Genomic DNA, 26,379 nt, shown 5'->3' with positions numbered 1-26,379 from the left:
ATCCACTCAGTGCATGGGATGCTTTTAAGTGTGCATTTCGAGGTCATGCTATAAAGTATTCTTCTTGGAAACATAAACAAATGTACACTGTAAAAGCCAATAGTATACCTTACTAGAAATAACATGGCAAGTTTACTAGGTGTTAAAGAAAATGTTGAGTTTACTATCGGTGGTTAATTGTTGTGAAAATAGAGGTGGCACTAGTTCACAGAAATACTATTATTCAAATGAACTTACTCAGAGAGTCTAAATTGTTACTTGAAATAATGAACAGTAGGTGGAGATAACACCCCTCCCCCCATGGAGGTAAATCGCCATTTATGAAGACACTGAAGAAATGCATATGGCTGTTTTCCACTCTCCCACACAGCCCATGTTGATGAAGAAGAGGTGTGAGGAAGACAATCTTAGTGTCAAGGTAAAAAAAAAATATTTGCAGAATGTTTAACTTTGCGTAATGTCTTTTAGTTATTGTCAATTTCCAGACTGCCTCCGTCAAAATCAGGGTCCCCACAGATTCTTAAAACATCTTAAAATATATGTCTTGTCTTATTGTAACGCATCTAATAATGGGACAAGACCACAACAAATAAAAACAACAAAGTCCAGCCCTCTGCAGAGCAACCACAGTTGACATTAACAACTGAATACAAGTTGAACTTTGTGAAGCTTCCCTGTTTGACAAAACGCAGTATTTTTTTTATTTCAGCTGTCCTGCGATCAAATATTTCTTCTTACTTGTAAGATTAATTTAACTGGAAAGTCCTCCTTATTCTAAACAAAATGAGGTACAGCACTCCATGGTTTTATAGAAATGCGATTGATTAAACGGATGTTCTAATCATAAATGCTTGTGATCTATAGCACTACACACTGGAAAATCGCATCGAACTATTTAGGGCTTGAAACCAACAGCGTCCCATCATCCCGGGACGGCAGAAAATGTTTTCGGGACGAACAGAGATCTTCCCTGGGACACCTTCGGGATTTAAGGGATTTTATATATATAATTTTCATTTATCTATTTTAAACTATCACTTAACAAATGACAAACTGAACCACGTGCTGACTACAGTGGAGCGCGTCTTCTCATGCTGTTACTATAGTTACTATCACATATCAGCGCAAGACCTGGAATGTTCCAGCGGTACCTGTACATTTGTCCCCTCAGTCACAAACTGCTTGCTGGCAGGACCTCGCAAATATGTTGCGCTGGTTAAACAAAACACAGCGCTGCCCGGCTGTGTGTGAGTGTACCCCTTTTCTTAGGCTGAAGATGCAGATGCTGACTTAAGCCAAGTTGCAGTTGCAGTGCTCCCAGTCATCCCTGAACAAGAACCAGGCCCAACTCCGAACTCACAACACTTTGAATGTGAACGATCATTCTGGAGGGACAGATCGTGGTCGATAATCTGCGAGATCTGCCAAAAGCTGTATGTCTCTTATTTGGCTTACCCTATGCCCTGAACTCTGAATGTTGAAGAGCTTTATGGCCAAGGTAAACCTTAAAAACTACTGTTTATTATCGTATGGAGAGGATTTTTGTTCATTGTCTTGTCGAACTTTAAGGTTGTTACCTTTTTACCTGCTGAAACTCAAATCTCATTTTGGCAGCATATTGGAATGTTAGCTTTCCAAGAAAGGGGGCTTGTGGAGGGCTTTATGGCCAATATAAGCCATCTGAAACATTATATGAGAGTTATTTTTGTATATGAGAGGATGATTTTCTAAGAATTGTTAATAAACTCATTAAAGGTCAAGGTTGTTGCACTTTTTAATTGCTTTTCCACTGAAAGTTAAAGCTAATTGTGGCAACATAATCTAACATGTTGAGTTTACTTGAAAAAAGTTTGGAAACCGATTGCCTCACTTTATCCAATTTTAACTCAAACATATTGAGTTAAATAGCATTTAAAGCTATGTATAACAAAGTTAATTGAGTGGAAGTAATGGTGTTATACCACATACAAGTCTTTAGTAAGATAACTTAAGGTCCAAGACTAAACTTACTTGCAATCATTCAATAATCTTACATGAAATCTAAGAGTAAACTTACTCGAAAACAATATGTTCAACTAACTTTTAGTTGTTTATTAATTTAACTTTGAAATTTGCTGGGTAAAAGTGAGGCAATTGGTTTCCAAACTTTTTTCAAGTAAACTGAACATGTTAGAATTTACAGTGTACACATTGCTTTTGCATTGTATGTACTTTTTGAAATTATTTTTTCTTTTCTTTTCTTTTCTTTTCTTTTCTTTTTTAAATTTCTTTTGTCTTTTGCATATTAACAGTGCAGAAAATACTGTTAAATAGAAGACATTTATCCAAGCTGTTAAAGTTGGTTGTACTCAATGTAATTGAGGCAATGAGTTGCCACAAAGTTTTGAGTCACATGATTTTGAGTTTAATAAGTCAATGTGTTTGACTCATAAGTAATAAAAAAATACAAGAGACTACTAAATATTGAGTTTAGTTAACATAAAAAAGTTTGTGTACTTATTTTAAGTTCTATACTATACACTATAAAGCACCAGTGAACCTGCTGTTCATCACCCTCTTTTTAGCTCAGTATGAGGAAGAAAATGGGCCAGCTGGGCCTGTAGTTAGGGCTCGACATGTAGAACTGGAGTTGCGTCCAGGTACCTCCTATTTCTATTTTTTAAGTGCTACACCCTTTAATGGGCTTTGCTATGGGTAACATGCAGAGGCAAATGCCGTCAGGGATGTGATATACTCCCAGCTGGGCCCGAATCTGTGCACACAGCAATCCAGACCCAACTGCTGACTGGGTGAAAGAGGTCAAGTGATCAGGTCATTAAGCAACACTCGATTAGGGGTCCCTAATCACAAACACTCCAGGCTAGGAGCTAAAAAAGACCAGAAAGGTATCAATCTGACCTAGATGGTGCCCACACAGACATTGCACTAAGCAAGACACACAGTCAGATGTCATATCCCTGAGATATGACTGCACCAAAGTGGATGTGAAAGACCAAGACATGATCAGGTAGATCTCTTCCAGTGACACATTACTGTACATGGGCAATCCCTACAGAGGTTGCCTGGCTGAATTGTATCACAAAGTCCAATGAGCCAGCCACTGAGCTGACAAATAAGCACCCTGGGCTCACAGTCTGCAGCGGATAAAGAGTCAGTCAAACTTCCTTAGGCTTGCTGTGTTGTCTCAGTAACAGCAAAGTGAAAAACATATTTAAGTTGAGTTGAATAACATGAGATGGTTATTTCCTCTTGTCTCCTTGTAAGGAAGTCCAACCAACCCCTGTGACACAGAGAACAATGATGAGTGCGAAATTTGTCATTTCTGATAAAACGTGATGTACTATGATACACAGGGTTTAACTGTTGAAGTGTTGACGGGGCAGCATGACAATACAGAATATCTCCATAATCAAGGACAGACATGAAGGTTGAATGCACAAGTGTCTTACAACTGGAAGAGGACAGACAACCTTTAATTCTATATAAGAAGTCTAATTTGATTTTTAATTTCTGAGTCAAATGTTGAATATAAATCTTGAATGACAGTGTGTTGTCCAGCCAAATTCCCAAGTATTTGTATGACTCAGCAAGTAATAAGGGTGCTATTTAACGTTGTAACGACAGGATAGTCAGAGTCACTGGTGGAGGTGGAGAATACCATGTGCTTGGTCTGTTCTGCATTTAAAACTAGTGTGATTAAAAGGTGATAATTGGAATGCATCAAGGGAACACTGAAGAGGAGTCAGGGCCTGGGGAATATAAAACTGCAATTGTCTACAGTTGAATCTGCAGACATATTATTAAATAAAAGACCAAAGGAGAGGAAGAACCGTCAGAGAGCCAGTGCAGGTTAAGATTCCCCATTATTAGCCCCCATTATTTCCCCAGTGAAATAGAACTAATGTTTGTGTTTGTGTCACAGCACAGGTAGTACAGGGCCTGTACTACAAAGTGAGATTGGCGGGTTAGCCAGCTATCTTTGGGCTTAACTCAGGTTTTTTTTTTATTATACACAAACATAAAACACATATTCAATACTGACACCCACAGAGAAAAAACAAAACAAAACAAAACAAAAAAACATAACTTACACCACAAACAAAAACAACAAACATTCCACATATGTACACACATATACAAACATATATATATGTACATACATGTCAAGCATTATATGTGGTTGTGGTACAAAAATAATCACTTATACAGAAATTTAAATTAAATACATCATTCTATAAAAGGAACTGAAGGAGCTAAATAAAATATTAATTTATAATGACATAGAAAAAATCATAGTTCTGTATCCCAAGTTTTTGATAATGTCAAGATCTCCCATTTATTTATGTCTGAGCTTTTGACTCTGCCTTTAATAATTATCTTTTCCTTGCAAATATTAATGTTTTAAAAATAATATGAAGGAACTCAAAACCAGCTTTTTTGGAGAATCAAATATATAAAGCTTGCCAAGCAACACAATAATATCCGATAACATATTTTTCTCATCTTGATAACCCCAAATAATATTGAGAGGGGATAGAGGTAAAAGGATTGCTTGTTCAGATAACCAATTTGCTACCTGCTGCCAAAAGGATGCAACCACTGGACAATACCAAAATAAATACAAGATATCCTCCTCCTCATCATCACAAAATCTACAGATATTATCATCGGTTATTCTCCATATCTTAAACATTTTTCTTGTTGGTAACATCTTATAAAAAATTTTTAGCTGAAAGGCCCATAAATAGGTAGAGCCAGATGACAATAAATGCATCTAAAAATGTTTAACCAAGGAAGAGGAGTATCAAAAACATTCCAATAAGTTTGAAAATAATATGGATGAGAAGTCATATTCTCAAAAGACATAAAGAAACAATACGTATCTGAGTTAATTTTACACTTGCTCAGCCATTTGTAATTTCTAATGCAAGGGCGACAAACACCTAAATTATCCTGAGAGTTTTTAATCAGAGTTCTCCATAGTGGAGGGATTGTGGATAATAGCTGCATATAGCAATACCTTGTACATATATCCCCATATTTCGAGATTAAACAATCATAAGTAAGAAAATCTCCCTTAACATCTAATATATCATTCACAAAAAAGATGTGATTAAGTAAAAAAAGAGACCAGCATACAGGTTCATTATCCATACATATATTTTCATTTAACCATAACAACTGTTGTCTCGCCTCTAATTAATTTTTTGGTGGAAGAGACTGAAATTGAAACCACAGGGACATTGAATTTATAAAAAAAGAGGAAAAATTAGAAAAGGGGGTTAACACATTTCCCATCGAAATTTGGGATAGCTGAAAAAAAGGATAAAATTTTCCCATAAAAGAACTACTCAGAGACAAAAAAAGCTTAGATGAAAACCAATTAATCAAACTATGATCAAGCGCTGAAAGACATATTACACCTAAACCACCATTTTCACGTGTATTATACAAATAACTACGCTTAATTTTTTCAGGTTTATCATTCCAAATAAAACTGAAGATTTTCTTTTCATACGCTTTAAAAAAGGTAACATCAGGAGAAGGCAGAGACAAAAGACAATAAGTAAATTGTGTAAACTATCAAGGGGTTAATTATTGTAACTTTGCCATGAATAGACAGATGATTTCCCCTCCAAGCTTGGAGAACTTTGTCTACTTTTTTACATTTTAAATCAAAATTGGTTTTCACTAAAGTATCTCTATCAGCTGGTATATGTATTCCCAAAAGATTCACAGGACCATTTGACCATTTTATAGGGGCCAGGCAAGGTATCTGAAATTCTGAATTTTTCAGTGATCCAATTCTAAGAATACAACATTTTTGATAATTAGGCTTCAAGCCTGATAAAGAGGCGAAAGAATTCAACTCTAAAATAAGCGTCTCTAGAGAAAGGACATTGGCTTTTACATGGAAAGATGCATCGTCAGCATAAAACGAAGCTTTGGATTCCGAATCATTAATCGCCAAACCTTTAATGTTCACATTATTTCTTATTTTTATAGCCAATGTTTCTATGACAAGAATAAACAGATAAACTGAGAGAGGACAGCCTTGTCTTACCCCTCTAGAAAGTTCAATTGTGTCAGTAATATATCCATTGTTTATGATTCTGCTAGAAGGTTTATGATACAAGACATGAACCTATTTGATGAAACAATCACCAGAGTTATAATACTGCAAACATTGATATATAAACTTCCAGTTAACAGTGTCAAAGGCTCTCAAAATCAGCTATAAATATCAAACCAGGCAGATTACTCTTATCATAATACTCAACGATTTCAAGGAGTCACCTAATATTATCACCTGTAAATCAGCCTTGTAAGAAACCTGTTTGGTCAAAATGTATTAATTGCTGAATGACTTGTTTTAATCTCAGTGCAATACATTTGGCCAAATTACAAGCATCACAACACAAGAGTGTTAGAGGTCTCCAATTATTTAGTTTCACAGTATCTTTTGCCTGGCCTTCTGCATCATGTTTTAGCAGCAGGGAAATTAGCCCCTCTTTTTGAGAATTAGATTGCTGCCCAACTTCAAAAGAAAATTTATAGCAGGCTAATAAGCATCCTTAATTTCGATAAAAAAAAGTTCTATAAACTAAATATATATAAATATATAATAAAATATGGAAAAAATACTAATATAAATATAATTTCTTTGATGATTCACTATAACTAAATTTGTTTTCTCTGTTAAAATTTTGAGTTTAGACAAGAATTGAACAAATTAATAAACTGTTTCTGGTTGCAGTATTTGAAGCTCTATCTGTAGCAGAAACTGTATCTTATCAGTTAAAAAAATACATTTAACTGATCCTGGGCTTTTTTCTGGGCTTTGTTTGTTTGCCCAAATAGTTGCCTGTTACATTAGTTAGAAACAGGTCCTGACTGTTCTGAATGTTTTGGGGGATGGTTGTTGCATTGTTCAGGGACAGGTGTGAATGGTCCTGGTGTGGGGATGTAAATGTTCTGGGGGGATGGAAGTACTTCTTTAGGTATGATAAGTAGAGAGCATAATAGGCTAGTCAGACAGTATTGTGTGAATTTAGTGAAATGTGTAAATGAAGTAGGATTAATTTGCACTGATAATATTTAGCCTGGAAAATACTTGACTCTCAATCCTGAACACTTGATCCCCCACCTTATCTATTCCTTCAGGTTATCTCATACAATGTAATACTTATATGTATCATCAATACATATATTTATTATTATTTGTTTTTACTTTTTCCATTTCTGAATGCAACCAGCAAAGACAGGTCTTCTATGCAGTTTGCAGGATGTCACTGTTGCCATCCGAAATGGAGAGAGTGATTTTGAAATGGAATCAGACAACACTGATGTGAGTGACGAAGAGGCAGATGAAGATGCCAGTGAAGTGGACGAAAAAACCCAACAACCCACTGACTTCCCAGCCAGTGATTATCATCGAGCCCCAATCAAATCAAACACACCAGGCCCCGTGACAAGGTATTGCTCGCTGAAAAATCACACATTTTCCAGTGAAGACGAAGAGAGGACGCTGCAGACACTGCAATAAAGGATAAACCAACAAGCTATGCAGCAAGTGTGATGTTCATCTTTCCTTTTCAGAAGAAAAGAAGTGTCTTTGGGACCATCACTGCAAATAAACATGGCTGAACACTAGGATGGAGATGAAATTCAGTTTTGTAAATACAATTTTATTCTGTTTTTTACAAATTAATAAATGACTATTCATAAAAAAAATATGACTATTATGTGATTATTATTCATGTTATATACTGTTATGGGGCTAAATAAGAAGTCAACCCTGCAAATTAACCCTTAGTTGTTCTGTATATTTGTTCAGAGAATGTGAGTAAGAATACAGAAATTCTGCTCCCACCTAGGCCCAAAGTTGTAATATTACAACATTTCCGTAAAAACTTACTAAAACGTAAATAATTCAAAAACCCTTTAATTTCTGCATCAGAGGCCTCCTACAACAACATCTGAAAGGTGAAAAAAAATTTGCTCATTTTTTTCTACATTTGGGCTTTACAGGGTTAAGGATAACATCTGTGGATGTGGCAGTTGTTTCATCTTCATTCAAAAGTTGCACAATATTTTTTCTGGGTATATTTCTATTTTGAAGTTGCAAAAAATGTTTGGTGCATTTTTCACCGTATTCCATCCATGTAGCTCATCAAAAGATCATCATCAACAGAACTAGATCTATTCTCATCCAAATGAGTTCTAATATTTTGTAACTCCTCCAGCAGTGTTTTTTCTGTATTATACACTGTAAATTCTAACATGTTGAGTTTACTTGAAAAAAGTTTGGAAACCAATTGCCTCACTTTTACCCAGCAAACTTCAAAGCCAAATTAAAGTTAAATTAATAAACAACTAAAAGTTAGTTGAACATATTGTTTTTGAGTAAGTTTACTCTTAGATTTCATGTAAAATTATTGAATGATTGCAAGTAAGTTTAGTCTTGGACCTTAAGTTATCTTACTAAAGACTTGTATGTGGTATAACACCATTACTTCCACTCAATTAACTTAGTTATACATAGCTTTAAATCCTATTTAACTCAATATGTTTGAGTTAAAATTGGATGATGTGAGGCGATCGGTTTCCAAACTTTTTTCAAGTAAACTCAACATGTTAGATTATGTTGCCACAATTAGCTTCAACTTTCAGTGGAAAGGCAATCAAAAAGTGAAACAACCTTGAACTTTAACAAGTTTATTAACAATTCTTAGAAAATCATCCTCTCATATACAAAAATAACTCTCATATAATGGTTCAGATGGCTTATATTGGCCATAAAGCCCTCCACAAGCCCCCTTTCTAGGAAAGCTAACATTCCAACATGCTGCCAAAATGAGATTTAAGTTTCAGCAGGTAAAAAGGTAAAGTTCAACAAGACAATGAACAGTTCTCTCATGTACAAAAATCCTCTCCATACAATAATAAACAGTAGTTTTTAAGGTTTACCTTGGCCATAAAGCTCTTCAACATTCAGAGTTCAGGGCATAGAGTAAGCCAAATAAGAGACATACAGCTTTTGGCAGATCTCGCAGATTATCGACCACGATCTGTCCCTCCAGAATGATCTTTCACATTCAAAGTGTTGTGAGTTCGGAGTTGGGCCTGGTTCTTGTTCAGGGATGACTGGGAGCACTGCAACTGCAACTTGGCTTAAGTCAGCATCTGCATCTTCAGCCTAAGAAAAGGGGGAAAATCTGTTATATATCCTTAATGCACCTGGTCACCTCTCTTAGCACACTACTATAACGTTTAAATATTTATTTGACTGGTCATGGACGTGCTTTACGTACTGGATTGATAAGCAGTTTTGGTAGAGTAGTAGTACCGTTTAAATCTCAACAATACCCATCCCTGTCATTTAGGAATGAGATCACATAAAGGTATGAATCGAGATCTTAATACGATTAATGGTGCAGCCCTACTACAACATACAACACAACTCCTTTCATAATGACACAACAACTTCCTCCTTTATGTCCTGACTTCAAAACTAAGCAATACAAATAATTGTTTGTGAATTGTACTAATATGAATGATACTAATGCATTACTGCTGGTAACATTACTAAAGAAGCATTTCAAAAAAAATTCTTCAGGGTCATCACAGAGAAGGACTGGAAGGCCATGGAGTTCCACTGTACACAGTTCTGTTACATCAGATTACTAAGAGGGAGGGAGAGTGAGATGGAGAGATTGAGAGGTGGGGGGCTGGACAGAGAGAGAGCGAGGGACAGACAGACAGTGGGGCTACAGAAACATTTTCGGGTGAGGTCTTTAATGGTATTTGTAATAGAAAAGGAAATGCATGACGCAAGCCTTTAAGAAAAACATTCAACTTTAACTTCCTCTTTCTATGATATCTTAAACTGTTTTAAAATGATGACACAGAGAACATTTCGTGGAAGAATAATACAGAAGTAAATGAAGATTGTGTAACTGTGACTTGCTGAAGCTAGCACACTAATTATGAAGTGCCATACCTTTGAATCAGTTTGTCAGCTCTGTTCTGCTATGTTCACATTTTAGAGAATGTAATTAATATTTACCTCATTAATGATATATTATTTCACCACTCATCCGCTATTAATCAGAATGTAATTTTTTATGACTTGACCTGCCCGACTTGGTAAGTGTTTAAAAGACCACAATAATATACTGAAATTGTCCAAATGTATGTTTTAGCTGATACACTCACACACAGCCGGGCAACGCTGTGTTTTGTTTAACCAGCGCAACATATTTGCAAGGTCCTGCCAGCAAGCAGTTTGTGACTGAGGGGACAGATGTACAGGTACCGCTGGGACATTCCAGGTCTTGTGCTGATATGTGATAGTAACTATAGTAACAGCATGAGAAGACGCGCTCCACTGTAGTCAGCACGTGGTTCAGTTTGTCATTTGTTAAGTGATAGTTTAAAATAGATAAATGAAAATTATATATAAAATCGCTTTAATCCCAAAGGTGTCCCGGGGAAGATCTCTGTTCGTCCCGAAAACATTTTCTACCGTCCCAGGATGATGGGACGCTGTTGGTGTCGAGCCCTAAATAGTGATTTTCCAGTGTGTAGCGCTATAGATCACAAGCATTTATGATTAGAACATCCGTTTAATCAATCGCATTTCTATAAAACCATGGAGTGCTATACCTCATTTTGCTTAGAATAAGGAGGACTTTCCAGTTAAATTAATCTTACAAGTAAGAAGAAATATCTGATCGCATGACAGCTGAAATAAAAAAAATACTGCGTTTTGTCAAACAGGGAAGATTCACAAAGTTCAACTTGTATTCAGGTGTTAATGTCAACTGTGGTTGCTCTGCAGAGGGCTGGACTTTGTTGTTTTTATTTGTTGTGGTCTTGTCCCATTATTAGATGCATTACAATAAGACAAGACATATATTTTAAGATGTTTTAAGAATCTGTGGGGACCCTGATTTTGACGGAGGCGGTCTGGAAATTGACAGAGGCGGTCGCCTTGAAATTCTCTAATTAGGAAAAACTCTTGGAGCTCTGAAGAAACACGCTCAGCCTGCTAAATGAAAATGGCAGTGATCGAGGCCTGAGTAACGTCGATAACTTAACTCATTGTTTTATATCAAGATTTGCTGACTTAGGCTGGACGCTAACGTTAGCTAGCTAACATGAATGCAGCAATATATGATGAATTGAACAATAACTAAAAGACATTACGCAAAAGTTAAACATTCTGCAAATAATTTTTTTTTACCTTTACACTAGGATTGTCTTCCTTGCACCTCTTCTTCATCAACATGGGCTGTGTGGGAGAGTGGAAAACAGCCATATGCATTTCTTCAGTGTCTTCATAAATGGCGATTTACCTCCATGGGGCGAGGGGTGTTATCTCCACCTACTGTTCATTATTTCAAGTAACAACTTGGACTCTTTGAGTAAGTTCATTTGAATAATAGTATTTCTGTGAACTAGTGCCACCTCTATTTTCACAACAATTAACCACCAATAGTAAACTCAACATTTTGTTTAAAATCTAGTAAACTTGCCATGTTATTTCTAGTAAGGTATACTATTTGCTTTTACAGTGTGTTGTGCATCCTCCAAAACATTTATTTCAGCTCAAAATGGTTGTTTGGTGGTCCAGATCCACTTCATTAATTGTGGAGTACAAAATTTTGGAGAAGAACAGTCCAGGTGAAGCGCTCGTTCTTGCCATAGGGAAGGAGCTGAAAAGTCAAACCTGGAGGCTCTATTACACTCCTATAAAGCAGCAAATAGCCGCTATATGACTAAGAACCACAACTATCACTTTAACTACACAGAATGTGCTATATGTTATTAATAAAGGAAAAATAGAAAAAGAGAGCTAATCCATATTACCTCAGACTCCATTTTGAGAGCAGGCCAGAGGTCCATGAGCTCGTTCACTGGTGGTCTTCACTATGGTCTGTCACCGCAGGGCGAATGTGGTCTGCATCATCTTTTTAATGAGGGGTAGGTTCTTCTCAGTCTTCTTGATTTCTTCAACAATTTTCTGCCTCAACTGCTCAAGACTTGAGGGATCCTCTCCTTGGGGAAAGTTGGGTAGAAAGCTGACTTCTGCTCACCTGGGTCTTTTAATGTTGGAGTGTAAAGGTTCACTGTCAGGATTGCTTCCACTTCTTTTTCCAGCATTTACAGTGACCTCCTGACATCCAGTCCGTCTCATCTTGTTCCTGTAATTGCCCATCTTAAACTTTATACTGTTCTTCCATTCATTGCAGCCAGTCTCAGATCCTGCTTCCCTCAAGCAGGGATGTTTGGCCACAAGAGCCTCAGCTGCCACTGCTATCTCTTTACTACTTGGGTAAGCCTTGAAGCTATATATTGTGGATGCAAGCTTTTCTATAATGTTGTGCTTTAGGTCTCTTTTCAACTTAAGGTGTTTGTTGTTGTTCTCAAATTCAGTATTTCCTTCTCTAAGTTTCAGCTCAACATCAAATGAAAATGTGGGAACTGGAAAAGGACTTCGAGGCCATCTGCTTAGACGTTGTGGAGATGACACACTTGAAATTGTTTCAGTAGATGCAAGAGAGCTGGAATCTTGTGCAAGTGAGATATATTCAACAGCTTTTTGTGGCAACTCCTCAATGTCAGCAAGGGAAGTAAGTTTTCCATCAAAGTCTGGATCTTCATATTGCAAACTGAAGTCAAGGTCTAGTTCCAACTTGTTCCAACTGCATCCCCACAACCCATGATCCTTCATCTTATTGAGACAAACTGGGTTAGAAAGAGACATTCAGGTCATTAAAAGGTTATTCTTAAAATATAGAGATTATGAACTGCTTGATTACATTCAGTAATAAATAAAGATACAATAATTGATTAATAAAGAACTACTCACCATTGGCTGGTCTCAGTTCTGTTTCACACTTGTATGAACCGCTTGGGAGTCAACAGCAGCAAGCCATCTATCTTGTATGCTGAAAGTGGGACTGTATCATTGAGACCAGACTGCAGGTGGATGGACAGATTGCCTGTGTGGCTGACAGCTCATAGGACTGAAGACGTTCTACATACCAGGAGTTATAATCACAACACAGAAAAGAAACATTGTGATTCACAAGGTAGATCTGTTCTATTTTGCAAAATTTAGACAGTCCACCACTGACTCCGACAGACAGAAACATACCACAGACATAGTCTGTGCCATCAATGGTCACCTTCGATGTCTGGTAGATTGTGTCAGTAGTTGTTTGTGTTCTAATATGTACTTACGTTACTTCTGTTAGGCCTGAAACCAGAACAGAGTCAACCCAGGATGCTTCTGTTCTTGGCTTGAAAAATGATGGAGCAGCAAGATGATATGCCATCATATGTTGGTCTCTGATTGCCACTGTCTTAAAAATATTTTTGAAGTTTTGAGCATCATGCACCACTCTTTTGAAAAAGTGGTGTTCAGCCTCAAATCGCATGGTCCAAAGGTGCAGCAGGGGCCCAAAATACTTGACTAGGGTGGGATAATGCTCCACATAGTGATGTTTAGGATGAAGCCTAATCTCAGGAAAAACCTCTACCAGTACTTGCCTATGATCACTGATTTTGCACTCAAAATAGTCTAAGGTTTCATCACTAAATGATGGGCACAATGCTAACTCCACCACCTCTTTCAATTCCATCAAAACTGCCCATGCACCATCACCCTCTGGTACTACACTGCCTACAAGCAATGGAAGCAATCAGAGCAGAGTGGCATTTTCATGCCCATTGCCCCCTATTGTTCCTCTAGCTTGGCTGAGGTCTATCTACTTTATCAGTGTGCTGATACAGGAATGATGCAATCTTTTGGCTCAAATACCATAAAGTACTTCAGCCGGATCATCTCCTTAATGCAAAGAGAAAGCTCCAGAGGAACGATACCTTCCAGGCGATCATGTAGTATATCTTGAGGAAAGCCTGTGATTGGATGGAAGTAATTAAGTAATTAATTAACTCACACAAGACACAGCCACCTTTAAGACCAAAGTGGCTGCTCAAAGTGTCACTTTCTTGAATATTTTCTACATGACTGGCTTTGGTTCTCTGAGAAAACTGTTTCTCGAAACTGTTCTCCTGTGGCCATACAGAATCTGCAAACATAGTCTGCTTTAAACGACACTACAAAGCCACTTAATCCATGGGCAGCCAGATTGTTAGCAGAAACACAAAAGATGGTGCCCTTGACATTCTGACCAACTCTTTCAATGAAGACACCATCCTGTTCAGGAGTATGAACATCAATGGAGCAAGTACAGCTGCATATCCATACTTATGGAGGTCTGTCACTTTTGCTAGTATTGCTAGCTGTATAGCTTTTATTACTGATCGGTATTTTGGTGGCACCTGAATCATTTGAAGGATGGGAACATACATGATGGGATGTCCAGGTTGCTCCAACTGATACTCTGCTGGTATTCATTCTGCGCTTGGATGAAGACAACTCTGCACCTTTAGAGGTAGCAGCAAATAGAACACTGGAGTCCATGACAGCACTAACTACTTCATCCAGTGTAGGTTCTCCAATACTGTGACCATTTCTCTGCAATATGTCACTAACTGCCTCCTTGATCAATGGCTGAGATAAGGTGAAGATCTGATTCAAGTGGTCCACTATTTCTTGTGTAGCTGTGTTTGAGACATGGAGGATAGCCTGCATCTTTAGGAATAGGGAAGATACATTCATTTTGAGTTGATTTTTTAGATTGTCAGTGTCATACTGATCATCATCCCCCCACTTCTATGTTCTGGCTGGGACATTCTTCATGCAAATCACTCGTGACCTCAGAAATACTGGCTTGGAGATTCTGGGAGTCCTCACTGACAATGTCACTTCGAAAATATGATGCAAGACTTGCTTGGTGTGCTCTACTTTTATGGGAATTGAATGACGAGTACACATTTGTGTGACAGTTACAATCCTTATATGGGCATGCCAGTGTTTCATGATTTTTTAAATGCTTTCTGAGATGACAGAGGAGAACAGAATCAGAAAAAGGTTGCTGAAATGTGCGTAAAGGGCATTTAAACACAGGCCCCTGACTCTGCTCTGCACTACTGCTAAGTTGTGCCGTATGATATCTTGACAAATAAGTTCTCAGTGCATTAAGCATCTGAAATGTACACATGCAATCATTATAGAGGCATGGAAGGGGGCTAACACTGGAAAAGTGGCTGTGCTGCAGTCTGTAGTGTTAAAATAATTGTATTCTGGCAGTGAAAGAAGCTGAAAATAACTCACACAACCAAATCATACTGGAGCCAGCAACCTGAAAGGCAAGAAAAAAAACTGTAAGAAAGTTTAAGCCTGTGTGAAAAACATTCAAATCAGAATATCTTATACTTGCAACTGAGTACAAGTTCATTACTATCAGGTTACAAAAACATGACCATGGAATACAGCTAACACTTTCAGAATGGCAATATGTGAATGTGTTAAATAGGGTGTCTATAGATGGAGAATTATATATGTAAAACTTTTTAACATCTTTTTAAGAAAAATCTTGAATGAAATTTTTGACTTATTTTTGGACAAATCATCTTTCTTTATTGCAGGCAAGTGTAAAGGTAAGTACTGTTGGTGCAGTGCCAGAGGTTAAATATCAAGTAGGAATATGGTAGTTATGAACTAGACCCATCCAAGAACTGTTATTGTATGGATTCATCCATACTGTTAAAAGATTTGCTTAGATCAAACTGCAAGTAAATCAGGCACCACAATAATTTTTCCACTACCCCCCCCCCCCCCCCCCCCCCCAGATGTGTGTGCAGCAACAAGACAGAGCCTAGCATGATCAATATAAACCCATGTTTTCTCAGAATACATCCTTATGTTACTGTTTTTTACTGTTTATCTGTTGAACTTATTAATGGTTAAAGCCCTCGGACTCCACTGTTTAGAAAGGCTGCAAGTGTTTAACAGTGAACTGGGTAAGAGCCCTATGGCATTATTCATCCTCTCCTCTGTCTCCGTCGAAGACGTCGTATTTAAGTTCATGTTTCATGTTTTGATAAATTGCTCGTACTGTCTCCCTGACTGATGGATTTCGTTGCACTTAGGGCAGAGAGCAGTTGTAGTAAAGTCGAGTAAAGTTAAACCTAAAGTCTGTTTCATCTTGTCTGCTGGTTTTGTGTGTGTGTGTGTGTTTGTGTGAGACAGTGCTGCGCTGCTGTTGAAAGCATATACGGAAAACACTGAAGCACATAAAATACACAACCATGTAAATCTTAGTTATTTACCAGCCACTTGGCTGGTGACTCCAATTTATTTTTCCACTAAACCCAAAATTTACCCGCATTTGGCACTTGGCGAGTGTAAAATTTTGACCCTGTGTATTCACTTGGCGTTTTATTTTTCTTTCATGTACAATACATGCCCAAAATTGCCCCCCAATAAACATCTAGATATTTGTCTCGGTCACATCCCTAAATATAACATTAATTTCTATTCGGTTTAACCAGCTCATTTAGCTTACCTAACAATTAATCATGGCGTGTTTCCCCAGCTCCGAACTCCTCACTAAGCTTCCAACTATGACTGTTTTCCATGAAGTTACAAATACAACACTTTGTTATAATCTGTCTATCCCAACAAGTTGAAATTAACGTGGTGTTCATTCAATACACACATAGCCATCCGCATCTTGTGGCTGATTATGGGCAAAACGACTTACCTTAGTGAGGCGAGGTTGTGTTGGCTTGCTAACTGTTAGCTGGTATCTTCTATTTTGTTTTAAATTTCAGTACATGGGCTGTAACTTCAGCTTGGCAGTACAAGACTGCCACCCACTGGTTTTCAAGGCACACTACTTAAATGGTCTGCTGCAGTCAGTCAGACTTTCATCCTCTAATGTTAAGTTACTCTCATTTTGATTTTTAATAGATAATTAGCGCAAACATTTAAATTTTCATCATGTTTCAATGATGAAATGGGGGTGATAAGGTCACACTACAAAATAGTGGAGTGAGACATCTGTCCTCCCTCCTTTTCTCTGCTGTCAACATACCATATGTCAACTCAGGCCAGGAGGGCCGCCGAGCTTGCAATACGCTGGCGGAAACTCTGAAAAGTGACTGTCCTACTTTGGTAACAACCACATCTCTAGCTATGAATATTGTAAATTAACATTATACAGTAACATTGCACAAATAATTCAAGCATTTCTGTTAATCTCCTGAGTCAACTGCTGGATAATGTTAGCTAGCAATTATCTGGCTAACATCAAAGTTAGCTCAACATGATTAATCTCAAAGTATCAACAAATGTTTTTTTTAAAAAAAGAAATGTGAAGAAATGTGAATATTAACACTTACAGTGAGACCAATGATGCTGATTACTGCGGAAAATTAAGAGTGCAGATCCACCTCACTGCTGGCATTTCTGGTGCTTTCCTTTCCTTTTCCTGCCAAATCCCGCGTTCCCATACCCTTGTCACATTTCTTCTTCTTCTTTTTGGTTTTTAACAGTGGTTGGAAACCAGCGTATGAGGTGCATTACCGGCACCTTCTGCTCCGGAGTGTGGATCAGACATTAAGAATCATACCCCTTTATCCTGTCTGTCTAATAAACTGAAAGAAAACTCTACTGCTCGGCCCACTTGGCAGGTTCATTAAAGTTTTAATGCTGAGCTCCCGATCTCCATTCCTCCTGAGTTCTTCCTTCATTGTCTTTCTTGATGATACTTAGTACAATCTATGATTATATGCATAATAATCTCCTCAGCCTGACAGTGCTCACATAAACCGGTTGGATGCTTTCCTATTATCCCTCACCACATGCAATAACGTTACTGATATTACTGACGTCAGACACACGCTAATGTTGAAACGATAGAAATAAGTACAGTGAAATTATACTTTTAAATGGTGCTTATTTAATCCACAAAATAGTTCAAGTCAGTCAAAAATTATCAGTTTAATTAACTCAAAAAGGAAGAAAATGTCACAAGAACTCAAAATATTTACGTTAGTAGAATTTTTTTAAAATTAAGTTTACACTACTTAATCTATTTAATTATTTTGAACATTTGGGTTTACAGCGTACAAAGATCTACCGAGTTATCTTTGATGGAGTAAACCAGTAGTGAAGCCCGTTAGAGGGTTATGCACATACTCATAGAACTGGAGTTACATCCAGGTAACTACTATTTTTTATATTGTTGTGTAGATTACATATTCAATCAATCATACAATCATTATGTCTGCAACTGCAGTTGTTTTTGTTATATTATCCAGAGTCAATATCCCCTTGCCACATGTTATTATGATCAAAACATTTTGTCTCTGACCCATAGACAGAAGCTGGAGGAGAAACTGCAGAGAAACAGGGTGAGGGAGTGGAATGAGAGAGATCACCAGTTTCCAGAGAAAAGGTGGTGTAGCTGAGGGGAATCTAGAGCAGGCAAACAAACAACCACCCCCACCTCCCCCTCTCCACCAGCCCCTGTGTTGTCTCCCTGCCCACTCCCCTAGCCCCCAGGATGGTGTCTCTCTGATGTCCACTCCCTCACTGCCAGCAACATGAGGAGAGGCCTTGGGGCTCCTCCCTTGCACTCCATTGCCCCCTCACTGACACCCACTGCTGACCCAGCCATATACCCCATTCCCCAGGCTGAATTATACATCACAGCCAACCAGATAAAATTTGAGCTGGAGAGACTTCACTGGGGCAAGGCCGCAGGACCAGACGGCATCAGCCCGTGTGTGTTGAAGGCTTGTGCGGACCAGTTATGTGGAGTGCTCCAGCACCTGTTCAACATGAGTCTGCACCTCAGGAGAGTTCCTGTATTATGGAAAACATGTCTGGTGCCAGTGCCTAAGAAGGGGTGCCTTACGGTTCTCAGTGACTACAGGCCAATTGCATTAGCGTCCCACATAATGAAGGTCATGGACAGACTGGTCCTAACACACCTCAAACCACTTGTGAGCCCTTCATTAGACCCCTTGCAGTTTGCGTGTCAGCCACATGTGAGTGTTGATGACGCAATTATATTCCTGCTGCAGAGGGCCTATTCCCACCTCAACAGACTCAACAGCTCGGTGAGGATAACATTCTTTAACTTCTCAAATGCCTTTAATACAATCCAGCCCAGGCTGCTGAAGGAAAACTGGAGGTTATGCAGGTGGATGCCCCCATGATCTCATGGACTACCTGACAGGCAGACTGTAGTCTGAGGCTACAGGGCTGTGTGTCTGCATGCCTGGTGTGCAATATCGGGGCTCCCCAGGGAACTGTGCTGTGTCCCTTCCTGTTCACCCTCTACACATCAGATTTCAGGTACATCTGTGAATCATGTCATCTGCCGAAATTCTCGGATGACACTGCCATTGTGGGATGTGTGGAGGATGGACAGAAGGGGGAGTATAGGGGCCTGGTGGACCACTTTGTGAAGTGGTGTGGGGAAAACCACCTGCAGCTGAACATGGCCAAGACCAAGGAGATCATGGTGAACTTTAGAAAGAAGAAAGCTCTACTTGCTCCAGTCTGCATCAGTGGGAGGAATGTGGAGATCGTTAATACTGACAAATACCTGACTGTTTTTTTGTGAGCATATACATAACTTACTGTATGTACTCTTCTCCATCTTTATGTCATCTTTTCCTCCCCTGCTCCCCAGGCACTAATATTTCCTCATCCTCCCTCATCCTCTTCCTTACCTCCACCCTTTTCCTCCTCTAATCCCTGTCAGTCCTTTGCCCTCTCTTTCCTCTGCCCTTTCTCAGTAAAGTTAACAGTCCTAGTAATCTTATCCTTCAGCTGCAAAATGAGAGCTGGAAAAATAAAAGGTTTAACTCATGGACATAGTTATTTTTGAGTTTTTAACCGTGAGAGTTTTGAGTTGAGTTGACCAACTCGTAATATGAGCTTTATCTCTTAACCCCCTTACCTCTTGGTCCAAGTCATCATAATCATAACTGTCTCCATAAATGTTGATGTCCAAGTTCTCCCAGTCTGTCTCACTGTTCAGATCGTAGTTCTCCATGTCAAAAGCTTCATCATCTGGTTCACCTAGAGGGGCTGCCATGCCAAGGCCTGGACCCATGAAGATCAGGACCAAGGCCAGAGCCACCATCAGAGACTGCAGAGACATCCTCAGCTCAAACATGGAGACCACCTGCAAGCATCAAGATTGGGTTGTACTGTTGTACCCCCTTCATTGTCTCTCAAACAAGGCATTTACATTATACAATTAAAAATGTGTATATCGTGGGTATTTAATTGGCAGATTCCAGTTTTTCCAGACTCAACATCTTTAAATTTTACTACTCTTACTGGGAAACCACATCAAAAGTGGCCGTCTGTCCACAGGACCAGCTGTCTGTCAGCAGAAGCTACTGAACTGAGAGGACAGCAGCCAGCTGAACTGTCTTCACCAGTCAGACTGACAGGCTGACAGCTCCACAGGAAGTGAGCAACATTGGGCCTCATGCAAGAACCACTTGTACAAACAGATTTGTTCTTAAGATGAACATACAAGTAATTTATTTATTTGTGGCATTCATCAGTTTTCTCTTACTTAGAATCTTGTATGTACGAATAAAATTTACTAGTGCTCCAGACCTGTTGGATACATGTCATGAACAGATCATCTCTTTTTTTCTTCTCATGGGAGAAACACTAGGAGTTTAAATATGATAGAAAAATTAAATTTATAACTAAAACAAAGGTAATACAACATTAATATTCTATTTACCATATCATCATCATGGATGCCAATTTACTGAAAAGTTTTTTGATTTCATGATTTTTATTGCCATATTTTAGCACCACAACTTCTTTATTTCAGCTATAGGAAACTTCTCTCACTCTGACAGCTGCCTCTGTGCCTCTCTGCTGGTATCTGTCATCTTCTGTTGCAGCTGACAGTATAACGTCACCTGTAGACTATAATATTCTCTCCTCTAATATCTTTGTGACTGTCATGAATGTTTATCCATGATGGACATTGGAGACATGATGATTGCACGCAGTCGGTGTGCATAGTGAGCAAGAGGTTTGCAGCATAAATGTTGTTGCTACTGTATGTTACTGAAAAAAGACCACAAGTGAATCTTTCGTTTACTTGCTTCATGTTTAGAGGTTGAAATCCCATTCCAATCCCTTTATTCACTTCAGTTCAAAGATTTGTAGTCACTGACTATGTAGTTTGTTCACTTTTTTCCAAAGTTAAGCAGTCACAACACAGTTCAATTGCACTTCAGTATTTACAACAGTAAGTGAACACATCACAAGTTGTTAATATGACGAATGTACAGCACTTCTGACTTTCTTCAGTTCAGTAGTATATTCAGTCTGTTGCTAGTCGAGGCAGTCACATTCAGTTCAGTACAAAGCACTACACAGACAGATAATAGCTCAATAGCGTATTATTTAGTAGTGTAGTTCATTTTTGAGGAACATACTGCATAGGTACAGAGCCTACACAAATAGCTGCTGTAGGTAAGCTGTGACCCCTTAATGCAGAAGTGTAAATGCATGTTAAAATGCACCAGAGAACTATATCCTGAAGGTCTGAGATCCATTACTTCTTCATTCTGGATGAATGAAGAAGTAATGGACTCAACAATATTATATTTTTTTCAATTATCTAGGTTATTTGTCATGTCTGTTTACCTTCTGAGATGATTTAAGAGTTTGCATAGCAGTCCTGCTACTTCCTGATAGTGAGCCAAAAGAGCATTGTTCACTGTTTGGTCAGAATGCCAGAGGAATGTTTGCTTTGTAAGCTGACATGAGTGTGTGAGTATTGGCCTGCTGGGACAGCTCTACAAACATTAGTGCCAGGGTGAAAAGAGAGCTCTGGCTATACTGTTGTAATTTATATCCTGTTCATAAATGGACATTTGATTACACACTGGCCATTCTCGTGCTATTGATTAGAGCACAAAGGTCCATAACAGCTGCAGCATATCTGAATGGTCATCATCAAACCGACTGACATGCTATAGTCACCTAAAGACTAGAACTGCAGATAAAGAACCTACAGTTTACATGGAAGTTACACTACAGACCTACAGTGTGTAATGCAGAGTACTACTCTGTCATTGAAAAACAGTGAAAATAGAGCAGTTCTTAATCCTGCACTGTACTATAAGCTGTCTGCACACAGGAAGAATTAAGAATTCCAGCAGTGATTAAACTAGTCACTGCAACACAGACAAATATCCGAAATAAAGCAGAATATATCTCTCTTTAACCTGAAACCTATCTCTTTTTTTTATCCAGGAACACTATCAACTATCAGCAAATTGTCATCACACTCAGTGTTTCTGAAGTGACAAAAAACATTATTTTCACCTGCCTGAATAACATGAGGAAACAAAAAGGCTAGCAATCATGGAAGAAAACTTACTGCTTTGTTTCCTCTGTATGTTTCTGAAGATTTTGCAACCTTCAGTTCTTCTACTCCTGTGGCTACTCTTTGCTGCTTCATCCCCTGGGGTCTCTCAGACTGGTCCCAGAGTCCCTGCAGGCCCCTGTTGTTCACTTAGCCTCAGTGTGGCTTGTGGACAATGTGTCATTATGAGGGAAGAGGAGGGGGGATGACGCTGCAGAAAGAGAGGGGGGTTGTGCAGGTCATTTCAATGTGTACTCAGCTGTCACCAGTTTTTAAGACTGAAGTTGAGGAGAGCATGCCACCATGAATAGCACATCACTCAAAAACAGTTTTAATACAGCACCTTCATAACTTATGGAATTGTTTTAAAGCCAGTCAGTGAAGGCAGCAGGAAAATCTCTATAATTTATTCACATAAACGGAGGATTTATTTCATCAGGTCTTTCTGTTTGGATGATACTGGGGCTATTCATACTGTATTCTAACTTAAATGTTTCCAAATGTATTTGGTGGTGCCAGGTGAAGAGTTTTCTTGTCTTCCTCTTTTACACTCTGATTTTTTCAATAATAATAATACATTTTTATGGAGTGCTTTTCAAGGTAGTCAAAGAAGCTTTACATAAGTTAAAAGGATCATAAAAAACCCACACTAAAAGCACGAGGTAGCACACAACATTAATCACACATTAAACGCAGTTCTTAAAAGGTGAGTTCTTATTATTCTTTTTGGAACATAGACATATCAGATGTGTGTTTCAGAGGGAGTGGGCAGCTATGGAGAAAGCTCCGTCACCCCAGGCCCAGGGCTTGGTCCTGAATGGTGGAAACAGGAGGTCAGCATCAAAGTGGGGGTGGTGGAGCAGGTCGGTGAGGTGGGCAGGGGTCTGGTTATGGAGGTCTTTGTGAGTGGGAAGGACTTTGAATTGAATCCGTTGTGGAACAAGGAGCCAGTGGATGTGGTCACACGAGTGGGAGCAGGTGAGCAGGTGAGCAGCAGACTTTTGGATGTACTGGAGTTTATTTAGAATCTTGGATGGTGTGCCATAAAGAGTGCTTTTACAGTAGTCAATTCTGGATATTATGAATATGGATCAAAATTTCTGCAGTAGAGAAGGAGAATGATGGGCAGTGACAAGCTATGTTTTTCAGGTGGAAAAAGGCAGTTCTGGTGATTAGATTGACGTGGTGTTAAAAAGAGAGGATGCTGTCAAAATATTACTCCAAGGTTGCAGATGTGTGGGTAGGAAGTGTGGTGGAAATCTGAAAGTAAAAAGCTGACAATGACTAAGTTGTCTTTTAATGGTAAATGGACTGTACTTGTATAGCGCCTTTCTAGTCTTCCGAAACACTCAAAGCACTTTTACACCATGAATCACATTCACCCATTCACACGCTGAATGGGTACAGGGGCTACCATGCAAGGTCCTAACCTGCCCATCAGAGGAAGCTAACCATTCACACACATTCATACACTGATGGCACAGCCATCAGGAGCAATTTGGGGTTAAGTGTCTTGTCCAAGGACACATCGGCATGTGGACTGGAGGAGCCGGGAATCGATCGCTGATCTTCCGATTAATGGATGACCCGCTCTACCTCCTGAGCCACAGTCACAACAGAGTGCAATTGCAGACTGATGTTGGTTAAAAAATGTATATGCATTTTATAGACAAGGAGTGAGGAAGGCAGTGTATGGTACAGTACACACAGAGAAGCAGAACAACAACAGCAACAACAACAGCAACAACAGCAATAACAATAGATACATGACTAGCAACGACAAACAGCAGCAACAGCAGGAATAGCAGGAGAAGGACATCTCCATGTCAGCGCGGTCCATGGGGTTTCCTGTGGATGAGAAAGCACAGAGAATTCCGGTGTAGAAGTCAAGTTAGTAACATGCATTAATGGTAAATGAATACATACAGATGGAGGAGAGGAGAGAAGAGCTCAGTGCATCAATGGAGGTCCCCTGGCAGTCTAGGCCTATAGCAGCATAACTAAGGGCTGGTCCAAGGTAGGAACCACCAGTAAGCCTGCATTCTGGGAGCACAGTGTTCTAGTGGGGTAATAGGGTACTATGAGCTCTTTAAGATATGATGGTGTCTGACCATTAAGGGCTTTGTAGGTGAGGAGAGGGATTTAAAATTCAATTCTGGATTTTACAGGAAGCCAATGCCGCGAAGTTAAGATGGGAGAAATATATCTTTTCCTAGTTTTTCTCAGTACACGTGCAGCTGCATTCTGGACCAGCTGGAGAGTCTTTAGAGACTTATTAGGGCAGCCTGATAATGATGAATTGCAATAATCCAGCCTGGAAGTAACAAATGCGTGGACTATTTCTTCTGCATCTTTTTGAGAAAGGATGTGCCTAATTTTTGCAATATTACGTAAGTGAAAAAAGGATTTGAAATTTGTTTTATGTGGGAGTTGGAGGACATATCCTGATCAAAAATAACTCCCAGATTCCTAACAGTGGTGCTGGAGGCCGGGGTAATGTCATCTAGAGTAGCTATATCATTAGATAATGTGTTTCTAACGTGTTTAGGGCCAAGCACAATAACTTCAGTTTTGTCTCAGTTTAGTAGCAGGTTGCAGGTCATCCAGGTCTTTATGTCCTTAAGGCTTGCTTGGAGTTTAGTTAACTGATTGGTTTCATCTGGCTTCATTAATAGATATATTTGGGTATCATTTGCATAGCAATGAAAATGAGTGTTTCTGAATAATATTACCTAAAGGAAGCATATACAAGGTGAATAGTATTGGTCCAAGAACAGAACCTTGTGGAACTTCGTGTCTAACTTTTGCCTTCATGGAGGATTCATCATTAACATGTACAAACTGAAATCGGTCTGATAAATAGGACTTAAACCAGCTTAACACGCATTCATTTAATGCCAATTAAATGTTCCAGTCTCTGTAATAGGATGTGATGATCAGTTGTGTCAAATGCGGCACTAAGGTCTAACAAGACAAGTACAGATACAAGTCCTTTGTCCGAAGCAGTCAGGAGGTCATTTGTGACCTTCACCAGTGCTGTCTCTGTGCTATGATGTGCTCTAAATCCTGACTGAAAATCTTCAAATAAATTATTGTTATGTAGTAAGTCACACAACTGATCAATGACTGCTAAGACTGCTTAGAGAGAAATGGAAGAATAGATATGGGTCTATAGTTGGGTAAGACGCCTGAATCGAGAGTAGGCTTCTTAAGAGAAGGTTTAATTACAGCTACTTTAAAGGACTGTGGTACATAGCCTGTTACTAAAGACAGATTGATCATATCTAGTAAAGAAGTGCTAACTAAGGGTAAGACTTCCGTAAGCAGCCTAGTTGGGATGGGGTCTAAGAGACAGGTTGATGGTTTAGATGAAGAAATTGTTTAAATTAATTCAGGAAGGTCAAAAGAAAAACAGTCTAAATATATATCACGTTTAACAGCAGTTTACAGCAGGAGGTAATGAATTTTATCTCTAATAGTTAGAATTTTATCATTAAAGAAGCTCATGAAGTCATTACTTCTGAGAGCTATAGGAATACATGGATCAATAGAGTTATGACTCTTTGTCAGCTTGGCCAAAGTGCTGAAAAGAAACCTAGGGCTGTTTTTATTCTCCTCTATTAATGATGACTAATAGGTGGCTCTGGCATTACAGAGGGCCTGCCTATATGTTTTAAGACTATCTTGTCAGACTAAGTGAGATTCCTCTAGTTTGGTGGAACGCAAAATCCTTTAAAATTTTCCTGATGTTTGCTTTAATTTGTGGGTTTGGGAGTTATACCATGAAGCTAACCTCTTATGTTTTATTATTTTCCTTTTTAAAGGAGCAATGGAGTTGAGTGTTATTCGCAATGAGCCTGCGGCACAATTAACAAGATTATCAATTTGGGAGGGACTAAAATTAGCGTAAGAGTCCTCTGTTGTATTGAGACATGCCACTGAATCCAATACTGATGGAATTGCTTCCTTAAATTAAGGTACAGCACTCTCAGATAGACACCTAGTGAAGACATTTTTGTCTAATGGCATGTAA

General features: G+C 38.8%; 1 protein-coding gene and 1 long non-coding RNA gene across 4 annotated transcripts in view; both read right to left on the bottom strand.

Moving 5' to 3' along the window:
* The window catches only part of optc (opticin), a 50,063-nt gene extending 27,533 nt beyond the window's left edge, over positions 1-22,530 (bottom strand). Inside the window, exons 1-2 of one of the 2 annotated variants that reach the window (XM_067588522.1) lie at positions 22,362-22,530; positions 19,896-20,123 (exon numbers count right to left, since the gene is read on the bottom strand). In XM_067588522.1, the coding sequence (XP_067444623.1) occupies positions 19,896-20,123; positions 22,362-22,442 (309 nt within the window). In that variant the 5' untranslated portion in view covers positions 22,443-22,530. The remainder of the gene's footprint in view (positions 1-19,895; positions 20,124-22,361) is intronic. The other variant, XM_067588521.1, reaches the window with a different exon arrangement.
* LOC137182189 (uncharacterized) lies at positions 8,748-13,823 on the bottom strand. 2 transcript variants are annotated; one of them, XR_010928268.1, is made up of 5 exons: positions 12,878-13,823; positions 11,875-12,753; positions 11,249-11,296; positions 9,315-9,731; positions 8,748-9,199 (listed from the first exon to the last, which is right to left on the bottom strand). It is a non-coding gene; the product is annotated as an uncharacterized lncRNA (long non-coding RNA). The 2 variants fall into 2 exon arrangements; XR_010928267.1 differs by having other exon boundaries at positions 9,315-11,296.
* Positions 22,531-26,379: the final 3,849 nt, after the last annotated feature.

This window comes from Thunnus thynnus, chromosome 4 (genome assembly GCF_963924715.1).
Source record: "Thunnus thynnus chromosome 4, fThuThy2.1, whole genome shotgun sequence".
NCBI lineage: Eukaryota > Metazoa > Chordata > Actinopteri > Scombriformes > Scombridae > Thunnus > Thunnus thynnus.
Note: the sequence above shows the minus strand (reverse complement) of the source record. Positions and strands in the feature narration are given on the sequence as shown.